Raw genomic sequence first — 18,423 nt, 5'->3', positions numbered from 1 at the left:
CATCTCCACTGGCTGACACCAAAGACAGTTCTTAACAAGACTCTTCAAAGTGAATGCTTGGGGCTCCCCTTCCTCTTATCTTTGAGTCCGACAGCATTTTTGTGGAAGTTTTTTTTTTTTTTTATGTGCGTTAATGTGAAAGGGAGTTTGAAAGTTTCTTATCTTACAAGCTCTCCATTTTCATTTTTCTCCTTCCTGAAGCCTCTGTTCCTCCCCTCCCTGACCTCCTTAAGCCTCTTTTCCCAGAGTACCTCTGTCTGCCTTTTCCTTATCTTCTCCTCTCTTCCTTGTCCCTCCCTCTGGACTCCCACTTCTCCCCCTTATGCATGTCTCCCTGCTTCCTTCTCAGCTTTATTTTCTTCCCATGCTGGGCGCCCTCAGCTCCTTAACCCAGCTGCTGCCAGGGGCTGTTTCCCAGGGAAACGGCCTCTGGACTCCTTTCTGTGCATTATTTATCCCACCCTGGGACTCCTTTGAAGATGCCTTTGATAGTGTGGATGGCCCGTGGCACACCTGTGCCACAGGACACCTGCTTTGCCTACTGGCTGAAGTTGCCCTGATTTCAAAGAAAGCAAATGTTGTCTTTAACTCCACATGGTGGATTTTCTCTGGGAGGAATTTCTGCAGATACCAAGGAAAATGCATACCCAACGTTCAGTAGTCGGGGGGCAGATGCTACTCTAAGAGGCCATCCATTCATCTCCTTTCCCTGAGCACAGGTTATCCAGCCTTATGTTAATGTTAATGGATTAATTCCTCTTGTCTCTGGGGACTTTACTCCTTTCTGTGCATTGCACTTCTAGGCTTTGGTGCTGCCAAATCATTTCTAGCAGAGAACACGATCTGAACTTGCAGAACAGGAAAGCAGAGGGAGTTGTGGGTATGCCACTAGGATGCCACCTCATCACCACACCTCAGTCCATGCCTGCCCACCACTGTCTCCACCACCGAGGACGCCTGTTAGGAGAATGTTGTAAGAACCAGACACAGGGTCCCTAGGATTTTGTTCCCACTGCACCAACTGTCGTGGTATTTGGTGAACCATACGCTGTTTATTAGCTCCATATATAGGTTATTAGCATCATTTTTCTTTTCTGTCCACACCACCCTTTAGCCCTCCTGTTCCTGTGGCTGATTTCTATTGATGAGAACATCATTTTGGGTTACTGCCTTTTCTGATGGAGTAATCATCTCTCTGAGGACTTAACGGGTGATAGGTTCTTATAGTCAAGCTTAATTACTGATAAGAAAAATATTTATATGTGCACGTACACATATATGTATGTGTGGTGTGTGTACATGCAGACGCGGTGCATTGTGGGGAGAGAGATTTTTGTCCTCCCTGGGAAGGCTCAGGATTCTGAGCTTTTCAATTATAGCATTTGTAGCTCACTCTACCCAAGTCTGAATGTCTGTGGTGACATTCAGGGATCGTCCCAGCTTCTAAGGCATGTGCAAATCAGGTCAGCACCTGCTTGTTGCTGTGCCCACTGCCAAGGAGGGAGCAGGTTCTTTCCTCTAGGAAGTAGTTCAGGGCCTCAGGAAAGCCCTCCCCTTGAGCCTGTTCAAGATGACCTTGATGGCAAATGCTGAAGAGAATTGAAGGCACGTTGGCCATTTATGTGATTAAGGGACAGGATCTTCCTCCCTTGAAGACAAGTAAAACATTGTTTTGGGATTTGCTTGGTGCTTCTCATTTTAGGAGCTTATAAAGCAAGATGGGCTGGTGATTTTAATGGTTGTTGCCTCAGATTAATTCAGTCATTAGGAAGATTGGGTAAAAATTTAGTGCCGTTGGCATTCCCCTGGGGTGATGGCCTGGTCCAGAAGCCTCTTTCTGTAGCATTTAAGTGAGCATCAGTGGACAAAGAAAATAGACCTGGGCAGTGAAAACCTCCTGCATTTATATTTTTTCTTCTTTCCTTCCTTCCTCCCTCCCTCCGTCCTTTCCTCCCTCCCTCCCTCCCTCCCTCCCTCCCTCCCTCCCTCTCTCTCTCTTTCTCCCTCCCTTCCCTCCCCCTCTTCCCTCCCTTCCCTTACTTTCCATCCCTTCTTTCTTCCTTCCTTTTTGAAGTAGGCTGCATGCTCAGCATGGAGCTCAACACAGGGCTTGAACTCATGATCCTGAGATGAAGGCCTGAACTGAGATCAAGAGTTGGATGCTAAACTGATGGAGCCACCCAGGCACCCCATTCTGCCTTTAATTTTGTTGTAGATGCATTTAAAAAAAATTTTTTTTAATTATTTATCTGAGAAAGAGAGAGAGAGATAGCAAGAGATAGCAAGAGATAGCATGTGGGAGAGGGAGAGGGAGAGGGAGAGGCAGCCTCCCTGCTGAGCACAGAGCCTGATGTGGGGCTGGATCCCAGGACCTTGGAATCATGACCTAAGCCGAAGGCAGATGCTTAACTGAGCCACCCAAGCTCCCTGTTGTAGTTGCATTTTAATTTAATTGTGAGCTTTGAACAAATTTTACATTTCCCCAAGAGAGTCATTGCTTAATGTTTGTCATAAACAAGTGTGTGTGTGCACACACGTGTGTTGAAGTATATCCATGGACACAGATATAAATCATGCTCATCTCAGTGGATGACCATGGGGGAGGGTACTGGCATGACTGGAAGGGATGGTTTAGGAGCTTTGGGGAACATTCTACATGCCAGATACTCTGCAAAGCACTTTATATGAATTGCTTGCTTTATTATTTGACAACCCTATGACATAGCTGTAATTGTTTTTTTTTTCCCTTTTCAAAAATAAAGAAATTGAGGTCAAGAAAAGTTAAGTAACTTGTCCAAGATGATATAGCTAATAAATAGTAAGCCTGAGATTAGAACCTGGAGCCTTTGCTTTTAATGTCTGTGCTATACTGACTGACAGTAACCCTTGGTGGAACAGTCCAGCCCCAGGGGTGGGTAGACCAGACCATGACAGCAAGTTTTTATCCTATTCTTCCCAACACAACTGTGCTCTGCCCCTGAGCAGCTTCCATGGAGATTAGAGAGGTTGAATACTTGCACTCATAAAGATGTTTCCAGTTTACTTATGTATCATGTACAGCGCTGGTCATTTCAGGGTTTTACTCAAAGCCCTCAGTTACCCCCTACCCAGGCAAACTCCTGGGGCTTTTATTGTCACCCCTGGACACAGGGTTTCCCGCCCCACAGTTTCCATGTGTCTTATACTATCACCCACTTTTCAGTGCCCACTCCCATCATCCCCACGTCCCTTGCCCCCTTCATGTCGTGTGTGGGCAGTAATTTCTCTCTCCTCATAACATTCATTCCAATAGTAAGTAATTTGTTACTTTTCCCCCTGTGACACCTGGTGTCTTTTTGTAATCTTATAAGCTCTCTGAGGGCAGAGACCAAGTGAGTCGTAGGCACCTGTAAAAGGAGTAGGATTAGATCTGCATGAGAGTGCATGTGTATGTACACATGGCCATACAGTGTGGTAAGATGATGGTGGCCGCCTTGTCCCTGGCAATGCACTGTTCTTAGGTGATGCCTTCCCCATGGGGCATATCTTACCCTTTTCCTTTCACTCCTTTCTGTGCAAATGTGCCAGACCCGTCTTTTCTGGCCTACTCTGTCATTCCTTAGAGGACACCCAGGGCCAGTGAAGGGCCAGGACTTACTTCCCTGAGGCTAAGTCAGGATGGTATTTCTTCCCTTTCTCCTGCCCACTTCTGGGGGCTTGGACCTGCCCATGAACCAGCTTTGGAATAGAATCTCAGATCAAGGCAAACCCTTTCTTTAGGAATAGGGTCTGTCAGCCACCTTCTGGAAGAGACCTTTTACCCTGCCCCTGTGATACAGGTACCTGAGTCAGGCATAAGAGGATGGACATGACCAGGCGCCAGAGCATGGATGCCCATGTAGCAGGACCACTAACTGCAGAGGACAGCTAGGACACGGTTCAAAGGAGAGCAGCAGATTTGGTTGTGGAGTTGGAAATGAGGGCATGTATGAAAAATAATTAGGAATTGTAGCCTCAGGAAAAAAAGCCTGCAGGGAGACCTCGTAATTGTCTTGAAGCATATGAAAGCCAATTATGCCACGGAGTTAGGTCAGCTTGTCTCTTCCCCATGGAGAGGAGAAGAAGTATGTTTAAACTTGAAGAGGAGCAGTTTCTGCTAAATGTGGGATTGTTATCTGCTAGCATGAGCTGCCATGGAATGCTCACATCAGAGTAGGAGAAGGTGTCCCCCTTTCCAGAGGAAAATTTAGGCAGAAATTGGAGACCAGCTTAGGTACAGCTCAAGTTTCTTTTAGCCACAGGACTCGGTCATTGGAGTTTACTGTGAAAGATACCATAAGATGTGTCTGAGAGTAATCATTATGTGACATAACGTAATGATTGACTTGGTTAGGTCCAGAAGCTTGGTTAGGTCCAGAAGCTCTTGAATCCCTTAGAGTAGGTTCTGATCTTAGCTCTGCCTTTTAGAGTAGGTAGGTAAATTAGAACCAGTTACCTATCTTCTCTGGCCTCTACGTTTTTCACTAAGAAATGCTAATAATAATAATGTGCACTTTGTGTCATTGTTGTATGGATTAAATGGTACCAAGCATACACAGAATTTAGTAGCTACCTAACACATAGGTGGTGCTAGACATGCGGTAGCTAGATACTGATGACCAGAAATGCCCCTCCTTTACCCTGTAGGAGTCAGTATCCTGGTTAAGGAGATGGGATAAATGCAGAGGCAAGTGTTCAGTGAGCAAAGCCAGGCTAGAATTTTTCAGATTCCTAAGCACTGACCTCCCATATGCAATGCAAAATTTAAAAAATGCTAAACTGCAAAATACATGCAGGAAGGACCAATGCAATTCCATTTCCCATGATTCTAGTCCACAGCTTGGTGGCATTTAGCTTTTGTTTTTGAGATATCACAATCTTATACAAATATTTTTAGTAACCCCAGCATAGGCTCAGTCTGCTGGTTGACTAAGCCAGCTCTGGTGATGAGACCAAGTAGCAATTTTTTTCCAGCTCTTCTTTCCTTTTCCCCTCCTTCCCCAACCCTCCTTTCTGTCTGTCTGTCTGTCTCTCTCTCTTCCTTTCTCCCTCTCTCAACAAACAGTTCTTGAACAGGCAGCATCTTGGTTGCAAAAAGCAGAAGCCAAATCTCTTGACTTAAGAAAGCTTAAGGAACAGGTAACTTATTAGAAGGATGGCAGGAGCTCAGAGAACTACTGGGAGTGGGGAGGCTTGGACAGTGAGTAGAAACTGAGGGTCCTGCTAAAGGCTACATGTTGACAATGGTCATGTCTAAGTGCTAGCACCTGGGCTGTGGTGATCTGGATCTTTGGTTTTTCTGAGTCACTCCTTAAAGACTCCCAAACAGACCTCATGCCTGACACCCTTGTATGCCAGGGCTCAGGAAAAATAGGTATTCTGGTCCCTGTCACCACAGGGTGAAAGGCAAGCATCCATGGAAACCTCATTCCCACAAACTCCACACACAGAGGAGAGTCTGGTGCCAGAAAGAAGGAGTTAAAGATGGCATGGGAAGAAGGATGTGGACGTGCACAATGCCTTTGCTCTGCTGGACCCTGGGAACCACCAGTGTGGTGGTTTTGTGCTTAGCTGATCTGTGGACTCCAGCGTTTACCTGTTTATTTTCCTATTGTCTCTAAGGAAACCCTTCCAGGTTCCATGAGGACAGGGATCCCGGTTCATATACTTCATCTCCCCTACTGTGGCACTCACTAACCGTCTGGTGATCTGGTGATTGATTGCATCACTGTTTATTGGATTCTGAAGTGAGTTCACTTCTGTCAGCAGGAACAGATGGTGATTGGGTGTCCCTGGGGTAGGGAGTGTGTATTAGATACTGGGAATGTGTAGTTAAGACTAGAAACAGCCCCGTGGCCTCAAAAAACCAGCAAATACATCTCTCTGATTGCCAGCTGAGTTCCAGCACTGTGTACTGGAGGCCTCGGTCTCTGGTTGAAAGGTTGAAAAATAAAATAAACTCATCCCTCAATTGCTTTATTAAATAATGCACAGATGACAGTGCATGAAATATTGATGCACAGAGGGCTCGTCCTCCTGCAGGGGAGAGGGGCCTCTGGATAATTGGTTTTTCTACATGGCAACTGAGATTGCTTGGCAGTACTGTTACCATTCCCCTCACCATATCACGCCCTATCTATTAATGGAGTCTTGTTTTCCAAATCCTCATTATCCTGGCATCACGAGGCATCACAATGAATGGAAGGGCACAGCAAACTATCAGTGGTTTCACATAAATCAGCTTGCAGGATTGGGTACTTTCTATGGGCTACGTTAGAGAGCCAGTCTGACCATGTTTTTGGAAGTTGGTGCAATGCTAGTTTGTTTTTTCTTACCCATTTGGAAAATTTAGAAACATCATGGATCAATGTTGAGGGCTAGGGATGCATTCTGTGGTGGGAAGGGTTTGAGTGCTTCACCACTAAATTCCTTGCAAAAGCTTTTTTTTTTTTAAGAAGTGAAGTATGAGAACTTACAATTCGAAGGCCAGATGCTCAGGCCACTTGCTGGCCAGGCAGGCAGATTGTCCACGGTGAGTTAATATGTGAGGCACGCACAGTGCCCCAGAACAGCTGCTCGGGTACTCCTAATGGATTTTTAAGTTGCGGTAACCTTTATAATTGGAGGCACACAGATAACATGTGTTTACTAGCAAGGTACGGCGGTTGTCATGTTGTCCTTTCACGTATGAATGGCACTTCAGACTCTAGCATGAGTTTCCCTTTGTTGGAATTGTTAGCCGATGAGTTTAGCAAGCAAGGGAGTGCTGGTGAATGCCTACTATGTGCCAGCATGGGATTTTTCTCTCTCGTCTTCATTTTCTTACTTTGTGTCATTTTTAAGTTTTTATGATGGTGGTTTTGATCCTAGAGTAAGTTGAAGCTGTCTTAACCCAGATCTCTGTCTGTGGCTTAAAACTGATGAGTAGAAGGTCCTTTATTCAGCATGCATTGACCGAGCACCCACTAGGACCTAGACTTTGAGCCTTCACATCATGTAGCACAGAGTGTCACCCACCCTTCCGCGTGGTGGTCGCAAGGACGTTTCTTCCCAGTTCTGTTCAGCAAGCTTTTCTAGAGTGGCTGGTCTGTCGCAGGCCCAGTGGGAGTTACAGGAAGCAGAGGAACAAGGAAGATCCATTCTCTGCCCTGGAGGAGCTCACGGTCAAGGAGAAAGAGAAGTCAAAATGGTAGATCAATGGCCATGTGCTGTGTCAGGCTTGTGGAATTGAATGTAAGCCCCATGTGAGGCTGCCCAGAGACAAGAAGGAATTCAGACATGGGCTAGTCCAGGGAAGGAGCAGAGCGTGGGAGCACTGCTGGCTGGTATGCAGATGTTGGGGCCCATGAGGTCTGAGGAAGATTGAGGCCTGCTCCTCTCTGAGTTCCATTGTGGGTTTTCCCTGCTCACTCCAGGGGATGCCCCCATCCCATGGGTCCCTAGAACACAGGCAGTAACATGCCTGCTATGCAGACAGTCTCATGCCTGGGTTCACTGCGCACATGGCGGTCAGTGCTAGAGTCCATGGTGGGGGGGTGCGGGTAGGAAGGGCCTTGTGGCCACACACACGAGAACCCAACTGGAGCTTTCTCCTTTGCGCACTTAGGGGATATGCACAGGCTCTCTGAAGTTTAGTTTTTTTTTTTTCTTTTCTTTCTTCCTTTTTAAAAATATTTTATTCATTCATGAGAAACACAGAGAAGCAGAGACACAAGCAGAGGGAGAAGCAGGCTCTGGGAACTCGATGAAGGACTCGATCCCAGGACCCCAGGATCATGACCTGATCCAAAGGCAGACACTCAACCACTGAGCCACCCAGGTGCCCCCAGAACTTTAGTTTCCTTAGTTTCAAAATGCTAATGGTAATAGCACCAGTAGTAGTCAGCTTGGGCTTCCCTAATAAACTCTACCAGGGGCCAGGGGGCTTAGACAACAGAAATTGATTTGACCTCAGTTCTGGAGGCCAGAAGTCAGAGACCAGGATGCCAGCCGTGGTTGGTCCTCTTCATGCCTTGCAGATGCCGCTTTCTCACCCTGTCTTCACGTGGTCTTGCTTCCATGCACACAGAGAGCAAGCAAGTAAGCACTTTCTCTAGTGTTTCTTCTTAAAAGGGTACTAACCTCACTGGGAGGTCCCCACTCTCCTAGCCTCTTGTAACACTACCTCCCAAAGACCTGATCTCCAAACACCATCATACTGTGTTAGGGTTTCAACATATGAATTTGGAGGGGAACACAATTCAGTCCATAGCAACACCTCCTTTATTTGGTTGCTGGTAGCTAATGTTTGCAGAGAATATAGTCCAACACATGGCACGTGGTAAGTCTTCTTTAAATGTGAACTTCTGGAGTTGTACGGGTACATCTCTTTTTCTATAAACTCATGAGCTCCTTGAAGCCAGGGCTGTATTGTATGTATGGCTGCCTCTCTTAAGTGATTGGTATAAGGGGGAAACCAGCGAAAGGAGAGAGAGAACAAGAGCTTGGATTTGGAACAGTAGATTTGAATCTTGGCTGGGCCATGTCCTAAGCTGTGTGCCCCAGGGAGATAATTGAACTTCTCTGAGCTTTACTTTTTTGTGATTAATGAGATGGGAGAAGTAACTCTTACTTCCCAGATTTCTGGTGAGGTTTAAAAAAGACAACTCGTTTGAAAGCACTTACAGTTTCAGAAGTATAGTGGATATTCTCTAAACGTTGGCTGAATGAGATTCTCAAGCATTTATCCACAAAGTGTTCAGAGACTCAGCAGATTTGGTCAGCTTCTTGTCTTCAGTCCTGTGTTGTCCTGACTCTGCTGCTCTGTGTGTGGACCTTCCAACCACAGTGGTTATGTGGCGAGGTGGATAGCCATTTGATGGGATTCTTGGCAGAACTAAAAAAAACCCAAAAAACTCAAACTTAATCTGGTAGAGAACTAATGACTTGGATCCAATATTCACATAGAAAAATGGGTTATTTTAGATGTTCTTAGTCCCATTAACAAAATTTAATCTAGTGGTGAAAATTTATGGGGCAGCAAGCAATCTGTTTTGCCTGATGGTATTCAAAAGTGCAAATGAATACTTCATATAACCTCCCTGCTTTTCAGGGTTTAACAGCATACGAACATTTACATTTCAAACAAGGTGGTCCTCCTGCCAGGGTGGCTTTTTATGTTCTGTGTGAACTGCATGAGTTCGAAATATATGGCCTGCTGACAGTTTAAATTTTCCGAGAAGCCACATTGAACAGAAAGAAATATAATATATATTAATGAAAGTAGTTGATTGTTTGCTATATGACCTTATGAATGAACTGCAGGCATGCCACTTGGGCTGTGGTAGAGGAACAGGAAGTTGAGAGTCACATGGTAGCCATGCTGACTGGCAGGTCTTAGCTCTGAAAGCTTAGGAAGTCTTGATACCCTCCAGCCTAGTCCTTAAGATCTTAGGTCTCAGTGGCTGAGTTCCTCTAGCCCTATGACCTTGGACTAGGTACTTTGCATCATTGAACCCTGGTATCTGCATCTATAAATCGGGGTAATGATACCTACATCCCAGGGTTGTTAGGATTTAATGAGATGATGTGTCTAAGTGCACAATGCAGTATCCTGCACACAAACCCATGCCCAGGAAATATTGGCTGTTAGGATTAGCACTACTATTGCATTACCTAGGAACACATTCCTAGGTAATGAGGAGGTAATGCAATGCGTAGTGACCTATGAAAGGTTTAGAGCCTGAAGCAAAATGTTGCATCATCCTTTTTAAAGGTACTTAGGAAGTTTGCCTTCTTATATAGCTCTTTGAGCCCTGGAGGAGATATTAGGGGACTCGGCTTACTTTTGCATCTAGCTTTGGTCTTAGGTTTTCTCTCCCTTTTCCTGGTGGCTAAGCCTGCCACTCTTGCAATGTATTACCAGAGGTGAAGTCACAGGCACTTTGTCTCTCCCATTCATTGGTGTATTTCCAGCACCTGAACCAATGCCTGGCATACAGTAGGTCCTAAATGCATATCTGTTGTGGAAGAAATCCCTTGCCTTCAAGTCTCTAGAATGTGCATCTGATTTCTTCATGGATCAGAAAGGTATCTCCCTCCCTCCCATCTCTCTTAGTGAATTTCAAGGCCAGTGGTGCATTTGGAGCCGTATCCCCTTTCCTCCTTTCCATTGGACCAGTGTGTTGGAGCAGATGGATTTCTGGGCTGAGAACATGAGACTGGGGTTCTCATTTCGGCTCTGCAGCTGGCTTGCCCAGGGGCTTTGGACAAGTTGGGCTCTCCTCTCTGGACTTCATTTCCTCTACAATATCATGAGGAAATTGGTTTATATGCTTTCTGGAACACCTCCCAATGTTGCCATGGCATAGATGTGCTCTCTGGAGGTTCTCTAGGAGCACAACCTCCGTTCCTGCTTCCTTATTCTTAGGCCTCCAATTCTAGCTAGGCTCACTTCTCATCCTTCATGTAGAAATGAACACACTTTATATATCTAAGTTAGGGTATCTGTACCTTGGAACTATTGACATTTCAGACCAGATAATTCTCTGTTGTGAGGGGCTGTCCTGTGTATTGTAAAATGTTTGACACCATTTCTGACCTCTACCTACTAAAAGCCAATAGTATCATTGCCCCCACCCCTGCTCACCAGTTGTAAGAAGTGCATTTTCTCCAGACATTGCCACATGTCTCCTGAAAAGGGGTGTGTGTGTGCAGATCACCCCTGATCTAAACATAAAAAATTGTTCCTTAGCATTACTTTAGATGACACTGTAAGCAGACAGTAGGTTTTCTTAGGAGACGAAAGCAAGTGGGAATAGTATATTGATCAGAGGTTTCTTTTTCCCTAGGGATAGGAGAAAGAAAAAGAAAACCACTACCTTATCAGCTTGAAAGTGAAAATACAAAGCTAGCCCAAATATTGCACTGGAGACCTGGATTCACACTGAGATAATACCATGTATAATATACCACCAAAGATGCAAATAGGGAATGACAACTCTTAGATCTTACTCAGACTGTGACAGCTATTGGATCTTATTCTTACATCATGGAAATTGGGTAGTGGTGGCTCTGAATACTTGATGAAAAAAGATAGGTTTTTAAAATCTTCCATCTTGCTCACATCTTAGATGTAGGCACATCCTAGAGATTCTTGAATACAAAAGCAGTTTGGAGGGGAAGAAAAAAACATTTTCAGTGGTGCCAGGATATTATAAACAATGTGTTTACTATAAACTTGTTGATAATGTTTTGTCAACAGACGTATGATACTGGATGCTCTGAGAGAAGTAAAAATATAAGACACAGCTCACGATTTGGTAGGCAACACAAGGAAAAGGTGGTAGAAATAGAAATCATAACTAAATTTGTAGATGAAAGCAATAATACTTCTACAGCATAAGTATTAATTGCCATTGGAACCCAAAGAAATATAAGTATGAGCTCAGGCTGACAGGATAGGAGGTCAGCCTTACTTGGAGAGGGAGTTTTGAGGCTCCAGAAGAACACGGGACACTGTGATGCCCTTTGTCTCAAGCATCTGGAGGTTGCTTATGATCCTAATTAGCTGCATTTGGAAATTGGTGAGACAGCATACACTTGACATCAAGTGTCAACTCTGTGGTACTTATTCCAGTGGCTTGGACTCTTCAATACAGAGGTGATCCCATTTGTAAAACCTTTTTTCTCCCCTCATGTAATTCCTAAGGTTGATGTCCTTGGAGGTATCTTCCCAACTCAAAACTACCCATTCTCTAGAAACATTTATCTCTACTCAAAAAAGGAGAAAGTCCTATGGGTATTCTCCTGGTAGCCATGTTTGCTTTCTGAGATGAGAATTTTTACCTCAGGCCCTAGCTGATTGGGTCCAGATGGACACTTGATTCCAGTTGGATCTGATTCTGGGCTGAGAATTTGATCGTAGGACTAAGTAGGACTAAGAGGCACACCAGTCTTTTCATGTGCCTGGAACTCTGCCTATTAATCTGGGAGGTGATAGAGCTACCTTTTCCTCAGGAAGCATGGAGATGCCATAATAAGGTGGTGATTTGCCTCCTCTGACTGAGACCCTGGGGGTACTGGTCACTGATGCCCCTAGACCAGGTTATCCCCTAGCCATCCTGAGAAGGATGAGGTTTGCTTGGGAGTCTTCTCAGAGCCCAAGCTATCCTCTTTCCATTGGCTCTTCCTCATCACAAGGCCCCAAGACTCCTACCCTTCTATGGCACAGCCGACATCCCCTCACCACTGACCTTCACAGGAGTGTTCTGTGTAAATCTCAATACCCACATTTCAGGGCTATGCACAACATTCATGTCCAGGGAGCAGCTTTCTGCAGGCTGTGATGTTGACAATGGTCCCTTGACACCAGTTACTCAGAGCCTTCAGAACAGTGATGGCTCAATGTGTTAATTGGCTTCATTCAGGACTGTTCACTGCCTTCAAGGTTTCCAACCACAGACTCCTGTGATGTTTTCTAGATGCCATGAATTCACTTAAGAGTAATCTGGCAAGAGAACCTGACTCACATACTATGGACAGGCTATGCCGAGGTCCCAGAAGCTTTGAGAGCTGGAGTGGAAATCCTGGCTTGGAACTGGGACTAAGAGAGCCCTAGGCAGCTAGGCAGCAGCAGACACAGGCTAATAATGCCTCTCTTCCCTGGAGCCTCCTCTTCACGATGCGGTCTCAGGAAGGTCAGTGGGATTGAATGCACAAGGGTTGGAAGAGGAGGAGGGATCACTGGGCATCGATCCCCCAGGTCTTTTTAGTGGGAAGTGGCATTCTCAACCCACTGTCCTGCCTAGCCTGTGCACAGTGGGGAGAGAGATTCCATGTAGGGAAATGGGGTACTACTAGCAAAGGGACTGAAGGATTCAAGGTAAACATTCACTCTGGATCCTTGACATCACTAAAAGTGCACATAAAAATTTAGATATAGTTTTAGATCCTCTGAAGTTTATCCACAGAACCCTGGTTAACAACCTTTCATACAAAGGAATTTGCTCATTCCTATGATTTCTGACATGAGTACTCAGGAAATGGAATGTCTGTGGGCTAGGATGTTGAGAAGATGTTGGTTGCAGACCAAGTGATGAGCAGAAACCTCTGCAGATTGGGAAGCTGTGTGGGAGACATCCTCCTGTGCCGCTTTGGCATACATGAGGGAGAAAGTCCAGCTCTGGGGAAAATACTAGGCCGGGGGAGGTCCCTTTGTTGTCCCTCCACCATCCCCATCACAGAGACACCTCTGGGATCTGATCACACTAAGATTGATGTTCAGCATAGACAAGACTCAAAGAAAAAAAGCAGAGTAAAGCCTGTTAAGAGGGGGAAATTCTCCAGGGCAGAGGATCGCTAAGTTAATTATGCAGATGTGAAAATTCAAAGGAAGAATAATTAGACAGGCTGTTAAAGCTAAAAAAAAAGAAAAATAGTTATCATGTTGTTTTGTTTGCCAAACACTGAAATACTGTGGACTGGGAACTGCTTTTAAACTCAAGAAAACTAACCCTTCTGGAACATTCTATTCTAATTGTCTTGAGAGTATTTGCTAAGTGAAAGAAACAGAGAATATGAATGGTGCAGTTATTTATTTATTTTGTGAAGAAAAGATAAATTCTTGGGAGCTCTATGGGTGGTACACATGCCAGTGCCTTCAGGGCCAGGCAGCCAATGAACATGGGGGAGATGGAGTTAGGAAGAGAGGAAGCAAAGCACAGAGCAGAGAGGGATGCAGAAGATGCTGGGGGAAAAGCAGGTATCCATGTAGGAATGTGAGCCCAGGTGTGGCTACATCTTTCAATTAAAAATAAACCAGAAATGTATGCTGGATCTTTGTATGATTTTTCCTTTCCTTTCCTTTCCTTTCCTTTCCTTTCCTTTCCTTTCCTTTCCTTTCCTTTCCTTTCCTTTCCTTTCCTTTCCTTTCCTTTCCTTTCCTTTCCTTTCCTTTCCTTTCCTTTCCTTTCCTTTCCTTTCCTTTCCTTTCCTTTCCTTTCCTTTCCTTTCCTTTCCTTTCCTTTCCTTTCCTTTCCTTTCCTTTCCTTTCCTTTCCTTTCCTTTCCTTTCCTTTCCTTTCCTTTCCTTTCCTTTCCTTTCCTTTCCTTCTTTCTTTCTCTTTCTTTCTTTCTTTTTCTTTCTTTCTTTCTTTCATTCTTTTTTTTTTTTTTTTTTTTTTACTGCTAGCAACTTAAAACTGTAAAAGCCCATCGGCCGGTCAAAGCACACCTGTGGGGTGATTGGGTTATTTTGATCTTAAAATGAGCATGATGGAAACACTTGCCTCATAAGGTTGCCTCTGGATTCCAGGAGATCTAGATGGGGTGGGTACCTGGTGGCTCTCAAGGGCTATCATTGCCAAAGTATAGAGACTGGCTTATTTTATTTAGTACCCACAATGATGACTGCCATGGAGTAGGACTCAGTGAAGGTCTATGCTTAATGAATAGATGAATCATTGGAAATTCATCTACTGTAGAGTCAACCCTGTTCTCTTATGATTTTTTATTATTATTGAAATATAATTGACATGCAATATTATATTAGTTTCAGGGGTACAACAGAGTGATTCGATGATTCTGTACTCCAAGCTCACCATGACAAGTGTAGTCACCCTTTGTCACCGTACAGTGTCTGCAGTAGTATTGGCTGTATTTCTTGTGCTGGACTTTGATCTCTGTAACTTACCTATTTTCATGTCCATGACCTATTGATTTCCATTTTGAAAGCCACAGGGGAGGGGATTGGTTGCTAAGGAGATGTGTTCCCATAAGGAATTGTTCCCTAGGAGATGTCTGTGCCACCTCTTGGTGGGGACAGGATGGGCTGAGATGATATTCATGACCCTGGAAGCGCATGATAAAGGATGCCCTCGGGCAGCCTGGGTGGTTTAGCGGTTTAGCACTGCCTTCCACCCAGGGGGTGATCCTGGAGACCCTGAATCAAATCCCATGTCAGGCTCCCTGCATGGAGCCTGCCTCTCCCTCTGCCTGTGTCTCTGCCTCTCTCTCTCTCTCTCTCTCTCTCTCTCTGTCTCTCATGAATAAATAAATAAAATATTTATTAAAAAATAATAATAAAGGATGCCCTCTGAGCACCTCAGACCACATCCAATGGGTCACTACATTTTTGCAGTAACACGTGTGAGTTGTTCAGCCACAGCCCCTCCCTACGTCTCAGGCTGCAGAGGCACTTCTGCTGCCCCATGATTGGACTCCTGAGGTACCCTACTTTGTAGTCCTGGGAATTTCTATCCTATCTCTGAAGCTTTGTCATATTATATCTGTTCAGGCCATTGCCTGAAACAGTAGTGAACTTAGTCTGAAATGTTGGCAACTTGTAATTTAGAAATGAGTTAAAAATCAATGGGCTCCTTCATCAGTCTGTGTTCTCAATCCTGGGTTTGGTGATGGCCTCCAGTGAAGGGAAGTTTTCAGGAGAAAGGGAAGGGTGGAGGGAGGGAGATGCCCCATGGGTCTGCCTTTGTGCTGGTGGCTTTGAATCAGCATCAAGGGCCTCTTGCCCTTGTTGATTGGAGGGGCCCACAAAGAGACCAGACAGAGTTTCTGTTTGTCAGAGGAAGGAATACACACCAGGGAGATTTGTTGCCCGTTTAAAAAACGGTTGGGCATGAAATGGATAGTGTTTGGATTACACAGAAACACATCCCCTCATTAGCTATTTCAGGATCACAAAAGGCCTGATGGCTGCTCTAGTCCCAGCCAGTGGGGTGATCTGAGGCCAACAATCTCTGTTACACATTTGCATAGGGAAGGAGTACTGGCTGACAAGGGGCCCTCCTTTATTTCATTTTTTTCTTCTTTCACCCTGGTGAAAGGAGGAGAAAAAATTTACAGGGTGCTCGGTATATTGGTTTGCAGCAAAACTTCCCTGAGGGGTTGAGGGTGGGACGGAGCCTCCTGGGTCAGTGAAGCTTTGTGCAGATTCCCTGGAGGGCTTACAGTGGAGGGCAGAGCCATGCCAGCAACAGAGGAGGCTAACTGGAGTCTCTGGGGAAATAGATACTGGAGGCAAGATGGTTTCAAGGTTGTATTTTGCCATAAAGATGACCTGGTAGAGAAATCTGGAGAAGAAAAGAGGTTCAGTTTGGACTAGTGGATCTTTAAGGAATGTTTAACGGGAATCACAGGAGAAAGAGTTGAAACTAACATTGACTGAAGACTTGCCAAGATCAATGTTCAGCATCAGGCATACTGCCTCATCAGTGCTCTCAACCATCGTGTAAGAGAGACATAACTACTCCCCTTTATGGCTCAAAGAGGCGGTATAACTCGCCCAGAATCACACAGCATCCAAGCAGCTGAGCTCATGTGTGAAACTGGATCTGGCTAGAGCACAAAGTTCATGTTTCTTTAATTTTACCATATAATTCATATCATGTATATTGGTCATTGGCTCTTATGAGCAAAGATGGTGTCCAGAAAGCCCTAAATCTCGGTTCTCTCTGGCCTATTCATCTTTAAATGTGTCTTTTTTTTTAAATTTATTTATGATAGTCACACAGAGAGAGAGAGAGGGACAGAGACATAGGTAGAGGGAGAAGCAGGCTCCGCGCACTGGGAGCCCGATGTGGGATTTGATCCCGAGTCTCCAGGATCGCGCCCCGGGCCAAAGGCAGGCGCTAAACCGCTGCACCACCCAGGGATCCCCCTATTCATCTTTAGCTTTGGAACCTGAGTGATGACTTCTCAAGACCCCAGTGTCGAAGTAGAGCCCTGGGCCTGTTTGGGCAAGGCCATAGTGAAAGTGAGTCCAGGTCTGGAGTGAGGCCAGCAGGTGGTTGCCTATGCACCTCTGTTAGGTCTCAACGTGTCTCATATCTTAGGACTCACTGCTCTCAGGATACGTAGCTGAGACTTGGTCTTTCTTAAGTTAAGTCCTGGTCCTATTCTAGCTGTATGTCCTTGAAAAAAAAAGCCATATGACCTCTCAAGACCTGTCTCTTTATCCAGCACTCCAGGATCTCTTGCTACCTTGGGGCCTTTACAGTCCTTTTTCTGTAATGTTCCTCACCTGATCCTCTAAAGTCTGGTTCCTTCTTGTCAGATCATGATTTAATGTCACCTCCTCTGAGAGGTCTTGCCTGATTACTTAATCCAGTGTGGCTACTCAGGAGCTCTCTATTGCATCACTCTTTTAAAATGACCTGCTTAGCATTTCTAAGTATCCATTGTTTCCACCTCTTCTCTCTTCCTTCTTTTTCTTGCTATTCCTTCTCTTTCCCCTTCCCTCCCTTCCTTTACTATTATCCCTCTACTAAAATGTTGGTTCCTTTAAGAGCAAGGACTTGTGTCTTACCCATCTCTGAATAATCAGCTTGACACATAAAAGTCATTTCATAAATGTCTACTGAATTGAGGGGTTAAAGTCTTCCCTATGTTAAATATAAACTTGTGGGTCTTGAGGCAATGTCCAAGGGCTCTTCTGGTTCTGGATCTTTGTGACCTAGAAATTCCAGCCTATAATATTCATCCAAAGATACTCTTCATAGATAGTTTATTCAGCATTAACTGAGCATGTTCCTTATAGCAGACACATGCCAGGGAACTTGGGGTTCCAAAATGATGAGCCAGACTTCATTCTTAGCTTCACAGAGCAAGAGAGAGTTGTGAGTAGGTCCATGGGCTGGGGGCCATTCATGCATGTGCTCAATTTTTATTAAGCCCTATGATATTCCAGATGCCACTTAGGTGAGGGGCATGCAGTAGTCTGGATAGACACTCACTCTGGTCTCCTGAAGCTTCTACTGGATTACAACAGACTTAGAGTCACAGCTCATCTTTGTTATATACTAGTTATATAAAACTAACTTCGGTTAGTTTTAAATTTCTTTCTTATCTGTCAAGTGGAGGTAATATTGGTCTCATAAGGCAGTTACGATACTGGAATGGTTCATGGGGCACCTGGGTGGCTCAGTCAGTTAAGTGTCTGCCTTCAGCTCAGGGCATGATCCCAGGATCCTGAGAGCAAGCCTCAAGTTGGGCTCCCTGCTCAACAGGGAGCCTGCTTCTTCCTCTCCCTCTGCCTCTTCCCCTCACTTGTGCTTGCTCTCTTTCTCTCTCTCTCAAATAAATAAAATCTTAAAAAATATAAAAGAGTGGAATGGTTCATTGTATTGGATACAAAGTCTGGGCTCTGAGTGCATAAAAGCAAAAGAAGAGTTGGTGAGTTGTCCAGTGTAACTGAAGGTGGGGTAAACCTTGGAGGATGAGGAGGATACAGACTGAGAATATGAGCCAACTTCTGGAAGGGAAGTTTGAAGACAGATTATGGAAGACAAAGTCATGAAGCTCTTATTTTACTGAGTTATAACTGACATACAATATTATATTTCAGAATTCAGTATTTTTAGACATTATGAAATGATCACCTCATAGATCTAGTTACCATTTGTCACTACAC

The 18,423-nt window shown here is 44.7% G+C and overlaps 1 protein-coding gene across 2 annotated transcripts in view; it reads left to right on the top strand.

Moving 5' to 3' along the window:
* SPOCK1 (SPARC (osteonectin), cwcv and kazal like domains proteoglycan 1) overlaps positions 1 to 18,423 on the top strand; it is a 496,806-nt gene that overhangs the window by 305,128 nt on the left and 173,255 nt on the right. Inside the window, exon 1 of one of the 2 annotated variants that reach the window (XM_077911773.1) lies at positions 12,665 to 12,695. The exons of the other annotated variant lie outside the window; for it this stretch is intronic. Coding sequence (XP_077767899.1) covers positions 12,680 to 12,695 — 16 coding nt within the window. The 5' untranslated portion in view covers positions 12,665 to 12,679. Of the gene's footprint in view, positions 1 to 12,664; positions 12,696 to 18,423 lie in introns of those variants that run through there. 2 annotated transcript variants of the gene reach the window in all.

The sequence above is a fragment of the Canis aureus genome, chromosome 10 (assembly GCF_053574225.1).
Source record: "Canis aureus isolate CA01 chromosome 10, VMU_Caureus_v.1.0, whole genome shotgun sequence".
Lineage (NCBI taxonomy): Eukaryota > Metazoa > Chordata > Mammalia > Carnivora > Canidae > Canis > Canis aureus.
The sequence above is the reverse complement of the archived record's forward strand: the minus strand, read 5'-3'. Positions and strand labels throughout refer to the sequence as shown.